The sequence below is a fragment of the Carlito syrichta genome, unplaced genomic scaffold, assembly GCF_000164805.1.
Source record: "Carlito syrichta isolate Samal-C Ts95f unplaced genomic scaffold, Tarsius_syrichta-2.0.1 Scaffold308803, whole genome shotgun sequence".
NCBI classification, from domain to species: Eukaryota; Metazoa; Chordata; class Mammalia; order Primates; family Tarsiidae; genus Carlito; species Carlito syrichta.
In genome coordinates, this window is record NW_007252899.1 from 625,347 (window position 1) to 638,897 (window position 13,551).

Sequence of the window (13,551 nt, forward strand, 5' to 3'; positions counted from 1 at the left end):
TAGCTGAACACTCACTTCTACACTGGCATAATCACACATGGAACACTTAAATGGCTTCTCGTGGGTGTGTTTGTAACGACGATGCCGCACCAATTCTCCACTGGTCACAAAGGCCATGTCACAGTCTGGGCACTTATGAGGGCGAGTACCTAGAAGACAAAGGAAATAGCAGGAAGAATAAGATAAAGGGCACAGCTAATGAGACAGAATTCAATGGGTGGCATAAAATTGTTGCATGAGATTGGCCCCTAGTCAACCCATCAACTGCAATTGCTTGAAAGTAGCTCCAAAAACTATGGGGAGAACCTGGCTGCATTCACAATACTAACCTCCAGATATAAGAACATGTCAAACACTTAGTTTTTCTTTTTTTATCACCCATCTGAATCTGCTGCCTTTTAATACAAAATCCTTCTTGCCTCTATTTAGTGAACACCCTGGTCATTCTGAATTAAAAGTTAACAGGGCCGGACTCAGTGGTTCAGCCTGTAATCTCAGGACTTTGGGAGGCTGAGGTGAGTGGATTGCCTGAGCCCGCAGGTTCGAGACCAGACTGGGCAACTTGGTGAGACCTTATCTCTACAATTAAAAAAAAAAAAATTAGACGGGCAAGGTAGCACACGCCTGTAGTTCCAGCTATTTGAAAGGCTGAGGAGGAAAGACTGCTGGAGCTCAGTAGGTCGACGCTGGGGTGGCCATGAGTGTGCCACTGCACTCCAGCCTGGGCGATAGAAGTGAGACTCCAACTCAAAAAAAAAAAAAAAAAAGTTAACAGGAACACCATTCTGTTTCAACCCTTGTCAAAATATACGTCTTTTACAACTTAATGTTTTATCAAGTATAAGTTACCAAATCAATAGATATTTGACTTGAGACTGTTTTGCACATCAAATCTTACTGGATTATGACAATAGATTTTGGGTCACTGATGCCCATATTCTAAATTTTTTTGAGTTGGGGTCTTACTCTGTTGCCCAAGCTGGAGACCAGTGGCACGATCATGGCTCACTGTAGCCTTGACTTGCTGGGATGAGGCAATCTGTCCATCTCAGCCTCCCAAGTAGCTGGGATTACAGGCTCACATTACCATGATTGTCTAATATTTTGATTTATTGTAGAGATCAGGCTTCGCTATGTTGCCCAGGCTGATCTCGAACTCCTGGACTTAAACAATCCTTCTGCCTTGGCCTCTCCAAGTTCTGGGATTATAGGCACGAACCGCCATGCCTAGCCTCTAAACTCTTTAAAAAACACAAATATAGCCGGGCTCAGTGGCTCAGCCTGTAATCCCGTGCCTTTGGGAGGCTGAGGTGAGTGGATTGCCTGAACCCGTGGGTTCGAGACCCGCCTGGGCAGCAAGACCTCATCTCTACAATAAATCAAAAAATCAGCCGGGCATGGTAGCGCATGCCTGTAATTCCGGCTACTAGGAAGGCTGAGGTGGAAGGATCGCCGGAGCCCAGCACGTCGAGGCTGCGGTGGCCGGGAGCGGCCACTGCACTCCAGTCTGGGTGACAGAGTGAGACTCCAACTCAAAAAAAAACCAAAAAAACAAACAAAAAAACCACAAACATACTAGCTTGTTTTCTATATAAATTTGTCTTGATGAGAATTTCAGGCTGAGTGTGGCAGCTCATGCCTCTAATCCCAAGGGGATTGCTTGAACCCAGGAGTTCAAAACCAGCCTGGGAAACACAGCAAGACGAAAAAATTTTTAAAAATTAGCCAAGTGTGGTGGCGTGTGCCTATAGTACCAGCTACTTGGGAGGCTGATGTGGGAGGACTGCCTTAGCCCAGGAGGTCAAGGTTGCTGTAAGCTGTGATGGTGCCACTGCACTCCAGCCTGGGAAACAGAGTGAGACTCTGACTCAAAAAGCAGCTTATCACAGACTTTACAAAGTATTGGTTTTTATGTGATTTGAACAGATCACTTTCAAATATTCATGTCTAATAATTCTGTGATCATTCTGAATGTCAGTTCATCCAACATTTAAGCACTTTTATGAATATGCTTTCTATACTTTTTCTATGTTTCACTGAAAGAATCGTAAATGTTTTTTCTTTTTGAGTTGGAGTCTCACTCTGTCACCCAGATTGGAGTGCAGTGGAGATTCCCGGCCACCGCAGCCTTGATCTGCTGGGCTTCGGCAATCCTTCCGCCTCAGCCTTCTGAGTAGCCGGAATTACAGGCGCGCGCTACCACGCCCGGCTAATTTTTTGATTTATTGTAGAGATGAGGTCTCGCCTGCCCTAGCGGGTCTCGAACCCGCAGGCTCAGGCAATCCACTCACCTCAGCCTCCCAAAGGCGTGGGATTACAGGCTGAGCCACCGAGTCCGGCTAAATGTTTTTAATATATCCTCACATAGCAGCTCAGTAACAAACTGATTAGTGGATCCAGTCACTTTATATTCTGAACACTGCATTATAAGTATCATGTCCACCTAATAATGACAATATTAAGGAGATAAAGCTGACTGTACAATGCAGTGTTCTCTCCAGACTGTTATTCAGAAGCTAGTGATTGGCTATCATTGTGGACAGTAGGTAACCGCTAACAGCAAGGTAATCAGAAACACCAAAACCAAAGGAAGGCTGCCTTTGAGAATGAAATCAGGAAGTACCACAATGAAATGAATGGGACCAGTCATCTGCAGAAATGATTCTCCTTGAGAATGAAGAGAATACTGGAAAGGGAAGTATGACTGGAGTATGACGATAACTAAGAAATTCCAAGGAATGTTTATGCATTGCTCAATATACTTCTTTCCTGAAGAATGTACCAAGTCATCTTTCAATTGCCACAGCACCTTAACATAGGCAAGGGTGTTCCCTAGAATGCAATACAACTGCATCTAGGAAATGAAACGGTGTATTCCTCACCTCAAACTATATGCATCATACTCTTGTGGGTTTGATTAGTATGAATCAGTCCTACCAAATCAGCTCTAGGTAACCAGACAGGCTACATTTCTTATTTTCAAAGCTGAGGACTGGACCAGACACAATACCTACATCAAGACACACCCATCTTGTGAAGTCCTGGCAAGGGGCCAGCTACTTTTTCTTAGTCATATGCCCCATAACAGTGTCTTCAAAGTATAAATAAAACATACTATCAAGAGTCTGGGTAGAAATTAGGGAGACATTATAAAGCGACTAAGTCACTTTAACAAAGAATACACTAATACATAACATACTGTTTATAGGTCAATGCCCATTTGATTATGCTCATCTCAAAACCAGCACATCAAATCAAAAACAAGAGTTGTCATTAGAAGATACTGATAAACTGGTTGGGCGTGGTGGCTCACACCTGTAATCCCAGCACTTTGGGAGGCCAAGGTGAGAAGACTGCCTGAACCCATGGGTTTGAGGCCAGCCTGGGCAACTTGGCGAGACCTCATCTCTACAATAAATCAAAAAATTAGCCAGGAGTGGTGGTGCGTGCCTGTAGTTCCAGTTACTTGGAAGGCTGAGGTAGAAGGATCACCTGAATCCAGTAGGTTGAGGCTGCGGTGGCTGTATGCCACTGCACTCCAGCCTGGGTGACAGAGTGAGACTCCAACTCAAAAAAACAAAAATAAAAAATAAAAAAATTAGCCGAGCATAGTGTTGCACACCTGTGGTTTCAGCTACTTGGAAGGCTGAGGTGGAAGGATTGCTTGAGCCCAGAAGGTCAAGGCAGCAGTGGCCATAAGTATGCCACTGCACTCCAGCCTGGGCGATAGCGACTCTGACTCAAAAAAAAAAAAAAAAGATAGCAATAAACTATTTTTTAAAACCCCAAAAAACAAGAATTGCTATATAAAATGAGGTGGAACCAAAGGGAGACCCAAACTTTACATATAAGATAACTACTTAGGTACCTAATCCTGAATTGTACCCCACATCCTTAAAATAAAAAACAAAGCAAACCCCAAAAAATGAGGTAGAGACTAGAAGAAAGCTATTCTGCATGAAAAACCAGGTGAGAGGAATTGTAGCTAAGTGCCCACACTGAAAACACAAAGATCCAGAAGACAGATTAAAGAAAGGTCCAATGCACAGTCTCTCCACTTTAGTGACCTTGTCACAGCCAACATGAAGCTAATATTAAAATATTGAAACACTACATTAAATTACATGTGGTAAACCAATAAATTCTTGAGTTGCCAGAATGATGCCATAAATTTTTCATTCTGAGATTATAAATTACTTATCTTTCTTGAGGTAAAGCAACCAGATACAGAAAATGTGATCATCTTTTACAAAGGTAGGATTTCACTTCTATTTCTAATGTTCTTCTTCATAGTGCCTGTCATTTATTGCCTGGAACTTTTCTTCATTTTTATTTTAAAGATGTGGATACAATTTAGGATCAGATTACATACTAATAGTCATCACACAGGTAAAGTTTGGGCTTCCCTATGATCCCCACTTTGCCTGGTTAGAGATCAGGTACCCTTTTGATGTTGTGTCCCCCTCCCATTCCCATTCCAGCAGTATCCCATTATTGATGTTGTGTCCCCCTCCTATTCCCATTCCAGCAGTATCCCGCTACTGTCAATTCCTTTCTTATAGTGTTATGGTAGTTGTTCAGGGCTGCTTATGAGTGACTTTTTTTTTTTTTAAAGAGAAAAGTTTTTGCTATGTTGCCTAGGCTGGACTTGAACTCCTGGGCTCAAGTGATCCTCCTGCCTCAGCCTCCTGAGAAGATAGGTCTACAGGTATGCATCATAGTGCCTGGCTGTTGCCTCAAATTTTGGGGGTTATTTTTTGTTCTGATGTTAAAACCTCAGCAACACAATAGCAAAGTTTTCAGAAATTATTCTAGACTAACTACCATAGTCTTTTTCTGGATCACCATCTTTATACAATTTGGATAATTTCTCACTTTTTTTGGTTTACAAAAAAAGTGCCTATAACTAAAGTCTAAGTGCCTACAGTAAAATCAAGATTACAAAAAGGGCATCCTAAAAAACAAAAACTTCCTTCAACTTCCTGCTGGAATGATACTTGAAAGGCAAGTCTGAACCTTTGCTATGTTGTAGCCCCCAACATTCTTATCCAGCACCTGTGTGTGTGTTAAGGTGATTCCTCAGGAGAGTGACTGTTCTGAATGCCCTGCCACAGAGATGGCACTTGTGTGGTCTCTCATCAGTGTGGCTTTTCATGTGACGATCCAAATTTGAACGCCGTGGACACGTGTAACTGCAGAGCTCACACTGGAATGTCTTCTTTACACCTATATGTAAAATAAAACACTTATTTGCTATAGGGTTTCAAAGTGTTAAGATTAATTGTATTCTTAAATTTCTACAAATATATTTCATTAGCTTTTTATAACAAAACCCGATATAAGCCATATTAAGCCATAATTATCCCATATCACTAATACACTTACTTCTTTCTCTTAAGGATTAAAAAAAGTACTCAATCTGGAAAAACTTCTTTTAGACTGGTTTAAAAAAGGGGTACTCACATAATAACCCTTTAAAAATATGGTAAATGTAAAGTAACTTGCATATGCACTGTGTTGTGCACTGTATCCCACAACATTTTTATGAAGTTATTATGGATCATCTCATTTTACCTTTCTTTTTAATTTTTGTTGGCTTTGGAGGTTTCATATTACCAACCACTTTCTCTGCATTAACCTCTGACAGCAGACCCTCCTGTTGCTCTTCCTCAAAATCATAGACAGACACATCCACATCTTTGCCTTCCTCTGTGTAACGCAGTTTACTCTTTTTGGTTTTCTTTGTTTTTTTGGCTGGTGGCTGATAGTCTGGGTCTTTCTGCCAACTAGGATCTTCCTGCGGTGGAAGTTCCCCTTGCTCTAGTGTCTCCACCTCTCCATTGGCCCCCACTTTCACCACCTGAAACCCTTCGGGTAAGGGTAAAGTGTGACATATCATGGGTTCACTTTCTGCAAGGCCCTCTTTAGAAACTTCATTTTCATAAGCCCCCTGAAGTTCTTCTACTGAAGTGGTAGCAACAGGTACAGTCACAGGAACAGGTACTTGAACAAGTTGAAGCTCTCCTATGTTTATGGGCTGTTCCTCCATATTTACAACCTGCAAGGTTATAATTTGGGTATCGTCCACAGCAGCTTCTGCTTCTGGAGCAACTGTGCCCTCCATTACTTCAGTCTTCATCTGAAGAAGGGTAGGATCCAGCTGTTCCATCATTACCATCTGTACACTGCTATTGACATCCTGGACCACCTCACCCCCATCCGTCTGGTTCTGGGGTAGGTGGCAGGCATCTTCTTCCTGGCCCCCTTCCCGGCGTCTCTGGTAAGTCTTTCTCTCCTTTCCTTTAATAAAAGTTTCGGACTCCTCCACAATGGCTTCGACCGCCTCACCTTCCATTTCCCCTTCCTTTATTAAGGGAGAAAACAAATTGTTATTTAAAATAAAGTTTGTTCAAATAAAAACATATATTAAAGAAACAAAAAATCTGAAACTAATCAAGTCTTTAGATTCAACTAACAATTAACACAAAATTGATGACACAGGGTGTTCAACTACACTACTGGGATGAAATTAGTGAAATAAAGACTGAGGAAATACTGCATTATTAACTATTTAGTTTCTTTTACAAGTAAATAACCAGAAGAAAAATGGGAAGGATGGAGGGAGAACCTACAGATCAGCGGTCCTCTACCTGGGGTGACTTTGCCTTTAGGGACATTTGCCAAGATCTAGAAACAATTTTGGTTGTCACTACTTGGGTGGGATGTGCTACTGGTTTCTAGTTGGTAGAGGCTAGAGATGCTACTAAACATCCTATTAGGCACAGGTCAGTCCTCCATCACAAGGAATTATCAGGCCCAAGGTGTCAATAGTGCTCAGGCTGAGAAACTCTGATATAGACAAAAGAGACTTAAGACACAGCAATCAATCACAATATATGGATCCTGATTAAACCAATAAATGATAATAAAAAAAGACACAACTAAAAATTTCATCTTTGGTTATTTTATAATATTAAAAAATTATTAATAAAACAAGTTTGTTTGTTTTTTTTTTGAGAGGGTCTTGCTCTGTCACACAGGCTGAAGTGCAGTGGCATAATCTTGAACTCCTGGGTACAAGCAATCCTCCTGCCTCAGTCTCCCAAAGAGCTACAATTACAGGTTTGAGCCACCTTGTACTACACATCCAGCAAAAAAACTAGTTTAAATCTTATATATTTAAGTGGAGGAGATGTTGGTCAAAGGATACAAAATTTCAAAGAGAGGAAAAAGTTCAAGAAATCTACTGTACCACATGGCTATTATAATTAGTAACAATGTAGAGTATACTTGAAAAATCACTTAAAATAGATTTTACATATTCTCACCACAAAAAATGATAAGTATGTGATAAGATACATGTGAATTAGCTTGATTTAGTCATTACAATGCATACACAGTTCAAAACGTGATACACACAAATACATATCTTTGTCAATTAAAAATTAATTAAATTAATTTTAAATAATAAATAAATAAAAAATAAATAAAATAATAAAAGATGTATTATAAAAACACTGGTAGCCTTGCTGTTTTTAAGCTAAATTCTACCTTATAAACATGTTCTGTCAGTATTTTTTTTTTTTTTTGAGTTGGAGTCTCACTCTGTCGCCCAGACTGGAGTGCAGTGGCCGCTCCCGGCCACCGCAGCCTCGACCTGCCGGGCTCCAGAGATCCTTCCGCCTCAGCCTTCCAAGTAGCCGGAATTACAGGCATGCACTACCACGCCTGGCTGATTTTTTTATTTATTGTAGAGATGAGGTCTCGCTGCCCGGGCGGGTCTCGAACCCGCAGGCTCGGGCAATCCACTCACCTCAGCCTTCCAAAGGCGTGAGATTACAGGCTGAGCCACCGAGCCCGGCTGAGTATTTTTAAAAAAGCTTTATTAAGGTACAATCGATATACCAAAAAATTACATGGTTAATGTATACATTTTGATGAATTTGGATATTTGCATATATCTGTGATACTTTCACTACAATCAAGATACTAGACATATCTTCAAAATTTCCTTGTATTCTTGTGGGGTTTTTGTTTTTGTTAAGAACATTTCTCTTGAGATCTATCCGCTTAACATAGTTTAAAGTGTTCAATACTATATTATTAACTATAAGTACTATGTTGTATAGCAGACCTCTAGGATGTATTCATCTTGCATAATTGAAACTTTGTATCTACTGAATAATTCTCCATTTTCTCCCTCCCTGTCAAAGTTTTCTCACCCTGTTTTTTAGAGCCAAAATGGGAACTCAGATCCAACTACAATGACCTTGCTTGTAGACATCACAAAACTGCAACCTGTGTCACACCATGGACTTGACATTTGTTTCTCCTATGAGATCATGAGTTCCTTGAAGACAAGAACCACATTTAACAAGTGGTTTTCATTTTTTAGCACTGTGCCCAGGTTGGTAAGTACTCAATAAATGCCAGCCTAATTGAGCATATAATAAAAAACAGAAAATAAATCAGCCAATTCATAGTTTCTGGCTCTTAAGTCTTATTAGTACCTAGATACTTAAGATTAAAATCAGTGTGAACAATTGTCTAATTCACGGTAATAATTTGACCTAACAAAACCCACAAGTATATACAAGGTTTTGCTACTAATATTAGAGACACTTTTCTCCAATGCTCTGACCAGGTATCTTAACATTGTACAAGGAACACCTGCAAGGCAGTATAAAGATTACAGAAACGAGCAAGCCCTAATCCTGGATTTTAGGAGTTACTGTCTAACATAAGGGACAAAATAGGACCGGGCTCAGTAGCTCAGCCTGTAATCCCAGCACTTTGGGAGGCCAAGACAAGTTGATTGCCTGAGCCCATGGGTTTGTGACCAGCCTGGGCAACTTGGTGAGACCTCAATTCTAGAATAAATAAAAAATTACGCAACCCCTTCGGTTCCCCTTCTACTGTGGGAGCTTTTCTGTCCTCTCAATAAATCTTACTTTAAAAAAAAAAAAAAAGTTCGCTGGGCATGGTAGCATGCACCTGTAGTTCCAGCTACTCGGAAGGCTGAGGCGGAAGGATCATTAGAGCCCAGCAGGTTGACGCTGGGGTGGCCGTGTGCACGCCACTGCACTCCAGCCTGGGTGACAAAGTGAGATTCCAACTCAAATTTAAAAAAAAACAAGGGCTAGGCTCGGTGGCTCAGCCTGTAATCCCAGCGCTTTGGGGGGCCAAAGTGCGTGGATTGCCTGAGCCTGCGGGTTCGAGACCACATGGGCAACTTAACGAGACCTCATCTCTACAGTAAATCAAAAATTAGTCGGGTGTGGTAGCATGCTCCTGTAGTTCCAGCTACTTGGAAGGCTGAGGTGGAAGGATCGCCGGAGCCCAGCAGGTCAAGGCTGCAGTGGCTGGGAGCGGCCACTGCACTCCAGTCTAGGTGACAGAGTGAGAATCCAACTCAAAAAAAAAAAAAATGGTTCAAGGTAAAATTAGGTAAGTTTAAAAAGATAACATCAACATGTGTGATAGCAAAATGTTTCATAAATGTGAAAGTAAAAAAATTTTTTTAGAGATGGGGTCTTACTTTGTTGCCCAGGCTGGAGTATAGTGACACAACCATAGCTCACTGAAGCCTCAAGCTCCTGGACTTAAGCAATCCTCTCATATCGGTCTCCCATGTAGCTAGGAGTACAGAAGCATGGCACTGTACCTGGATAATTTTTCTTTTGGTAGAGATGGCTTTGCTCTATGTTGCTTAGGTTGGTGTCACACTCCTGGCCTCACATGATCCTCCTGCTTTTGCCTCCCTAAGTGCTAAGGATTACAGGTGTGAGTAACCCCACCCAATCAAATGTAGAATTTGAATGAAACCCTGAAACATGGTCAGGACATTTAAAGGCAAAGTTTGGAGGTGTATGTGTATTTTGCAGGGGAAGGGGTTAGATCCTTAGGTAGAATAAATGCATGTGGGAATTAATTATAAGAATTAGCTTAAAGCATACAACAGAGAGGATAGTAAGACAGGTGGCTATAATCTGGATACTCTTGAATGACAAAATACAAAGACTATACCTCATATGACTGGCTGTGGAATACCACTTACGCTTTCTTAACAGGGAAGTTAAGATACTCATTTCACAAACAACAGGGCTTGATTTCTTCAAAAAGTATGTTTCTATTTTTGCAAAAAATGTATGATGCCTTTAACACCCTTCTGGCTCTCAAGATTCCTCAGTATCTGATCCCATGACAACCTATTCAGATTTATGTCTTGCTATCATCTAGTACACTTTCCCCTTCAGTCAAGCTGTTTGTCTTTTCATACATAGTTGTTCCCACTGACACCTCCCTCTTTTTGTTCTGTACTTTAAGTCCTATCAACTCCTCTCAAATCCAGCTCATCCTTAGCACAACAAAGCTTCCTAAGGTTCTGCGGGCATAACTTTGCTCTGCATGAGCTTGCTAATAAAACAACCACACAATTTTGCTCTTAAAATTTTATCAAAATAATCTATTTCCCTAGCTGGATATGAAAGCTCTTTGAGGAAAAAAGCCAGGTTTGAAGCAACCTACATTTCAGGACATCCAGCAAACCCCACCATCTGCATGGAACAAAAATAGGCTGATGGAAAACTTCTGAGGTTGCTGGGTTGCCAGTCTGGTTTGTTCTGCCATAACCTGTTTTCTTTCATTAGTTCCTTATTCTTAACCACCAAGAGAAAAATATTAGCTGTTCCATAACAGTGGAGAAAAATATATGAATATGTTATTGCAGAAGGGGGGTGGGAGGGAGGGATAGAGACATTGGTAGATTGCTTTATAATTTGCCTATAAATTTAAAATGTCTGGGCAATGTGCTAATAACATTTTTATCTCATTTACACTTCTGATTGTGAAAGATTACTTTAAGCATGATCCTAACTGTAATTATATACTCAGTATTGTTCAGATAGATTATTTTCATTACATAAATTCTATATACAGTGCTAGTAAAAAACATAATGTAAGCCACAAGCATGAGTTACATTATATGTAATTTTTTAAAATTTAATTTGGTGTCACTCCGTTGCCCAGGCTGGAGGGCAGTGGCATGCTCATGGCCACACCAGCATCAATCTGCTAGGCTCTGGCGATCTTTCCACCTCAAACTTCCAAGTCACCAGAACAACAGGCACATGCTACCACGCCCAGCTAATTTTTAAAATTTTATTGTAGAGACAAGGTCTCACCATGTTGCCCAGGCTGGTTTTGAACCCACGGGCTCAGGCAATCCTCTTGTTTCAGCCTCCCAAAGTGTTGGGATTACAGGCTTGAGCCACCATGCCTGGCTATATGTAATTTTAAGTAAAAAATGTGCATATTAAAACATAAATGGAAACAGTTGAAATTAATTTTAGATGTCTATTTTATATAACCCAGTATGTCCAAAATATCATTTCAAGGTGCTATCAATAAAAAGTTATTAATGAGATATTTTAAATCATTTTTCTATACTAAGTCTTTGAAATCTGGTATATACTTTATATTTGTAGCACATCTCAATTTGAACCAGTCACATGGGGCTAGAGAATACTGTACTGGACAGCATAGCTTTACACCTCTGTTACTCAAAGTATGAAGCGTCAGCATAATCTTGGAGCTTGTTAGAAATGTAGAACTTCAGGTCCTACCCCTGACCCACAGAACCAGATTTTGCAATTTAACATTATACTATTCTGTTCATCTATTTCTTTTTTTTCTTTTTTGAATTGGAGTCTCACTGTCACCCAGGGTGGAGTGCAGTGGCATGCTCACGGCCACTGCACCCTTGACCTTCTGGGCTCAGTTAATCCTTCCGCCTCATCCTTACAAGTGGTTGGAACCACAGGCACATGCTAATTTTTTTTTTTTTTTTTTTTTTTTTTTTGAGTCAGAGTCTGACTCTGTCACCCAGGCTGGAGTGCAGTGGAACGCTCATGGCCACTGCAGCCTCAACCTGCTGGGCTCAGGCAATCCTTTCACCTCATCCTTCCAAGTAGCTGGAACTACAGGTGTGTGCCACCACACTCAGCTAATTTTTTGATTTATTGTAGAGATGAATTCTCACTAAGTTTGGTCTTGAACCTGTAGGCTCTGGCAATCCTCTTGTCTCTGCCTCCCAAAGTGCTGGTATTACAGGTGTGAGCCACCACACCTGGCTCTGTTCACCTATTTCAAGAGAAGTTTTCTCCAGGCCATAAAGGTCCCAAAGTTAGTATCCCAGCAAAAAGAATAATTCAAATGTCTGAAGTTAGGGAACAAAACAAAGCCCCATTTACCAAAGTGACATTCTCTGAAAAAGTATCAAAGGCCGGACTCGGTGGCTCAGCCTGTAATCCCGCGCCTTTGGGAGGCTGAGGTGAGTGGATTGCCTGAGCCCACGGGTTCGAGACCCACCTGGGCAGCAATACTTCATCTCTACAATAAATCAAAAAATCAGTCAGGTGTGGTAGCGCATGCCTGTAATTCCGGCTACTTGGAAGGCTGAGGCGGAAGAATCACCGGAGCCCAGCAGGTCGAGGCTGCGGTGGCCGGGAGCGGCCACTGCACTCTAGTCTGGGCGACACAGTGAGACTCCAACTCAAAAAAAAAAAAAAAAAAGTATCAAAGAACAAAAAATTTACATGCTGTGAATGTTAATGTGGTGGCCCCATCACAGAATCACTACATAGTCTCAAACTATTTAAATATCCTCAATAATAAAGTTGGTAGGGGGAAAACATTTCTCTGAGCTCTCTGGGTTTTGTAGAACATAATCTGAAGAACACAGGAAAAAAAATCTATCTTATCTTTGCTGTGAATGGAAAACCTAAAATATAAGAAATTGCTTGTAAATAACCAAGTCTAACCTAAAAGAGGTCATGGTCATAAGTCAAGTAGAAAAAGAACTGGTATAAAGAAGTACAAATTGAAACCAATTGTTCTGCCTAGGAGATGAGCTGACAAGAATATTCTCTTGCTGTGAAAAAAATACAAGGCATAAGGTCCATGAACAACAGCTTCAACTCAGGTCTTAAAGCAGTAGCTTCTATTTTTACAGAAAAACATCAGACACAAAGCAGTGAGCCATCAGCCTCTAAAAACACTGCTTAGAAATCTTAGTGCTGGCTGGGAGTGGTGGCTCACACTTTGTAATCCCAGCACTTTGGGAGGCAGAGGCAAAAGGATTGCCTCAGTCCAGGGGTTTGAGACCAGCCTAGGCAACAACATGGCGAGACCTTGTCTCTACAACAAATTAAAAAATAAGCTGGGTGTGATGGTGCACATCTATAGCTACAGCCACTTGGAAGGCTGAAGCAAAAGGATCGTCTGAACCCAGCGAATTGAGGCTGTGGTGGCTGTGAGCGTGCCACTGTACTCCAGTCTGGGCAACAGATTCATTTATCAAACTTCTTCAGTGAAAGGGAGTCTTTCCTCTGAATCAATAAGTAACCAACAGGTTGGACCAGGTCCCCACTCTCCAGGGACTGAACTCATAGCTGTCCTTCCCTGTACTAGCAATTCCAATCCATCTACTGCCTTTTTCTTTTTCTTTTTTTTTTTGAGTTGGAGTCTCACTCTGTCGCCCAGACTGGAGTG

At 41.1% G+C, this 13,551-nt stretch overlaps 1 protein-coding gene across 2 annotated transcripts in view; it reads right to left on the reverse strand.

Moving 5' to 3' along the window:
• The window catches only part of CTCF (CCCTC-binding factor), a 56,318-nt gene that overhangs the window by 19,761 nt on the left and 23,006 nt on the right, over positions 1-13,551 (reverse strand). For both annotated transcript variants that reach the window (XM_008065765.1, XM_021716383.1), the window contains exons 2-4: positions 5,575-6,364; positions 5,056-5,226; positions 16-149 (exon numbers count right to left, since the gene is read on the reverse strand). In XM_008065765.1, the coding sequence (XP_008063956.1) occupies positions 16-149; positions 5,056-5,226; positions 5,575-6,355 (1,086 nt within the window). In that variant the 5' untranslated portion in view covers positions 6,356-6,364. The remainder of the gene's footprint in view (positions 1-15; positions 150-5,055; positions 5,227-5,574; positions 6,365-13,551) is intronic.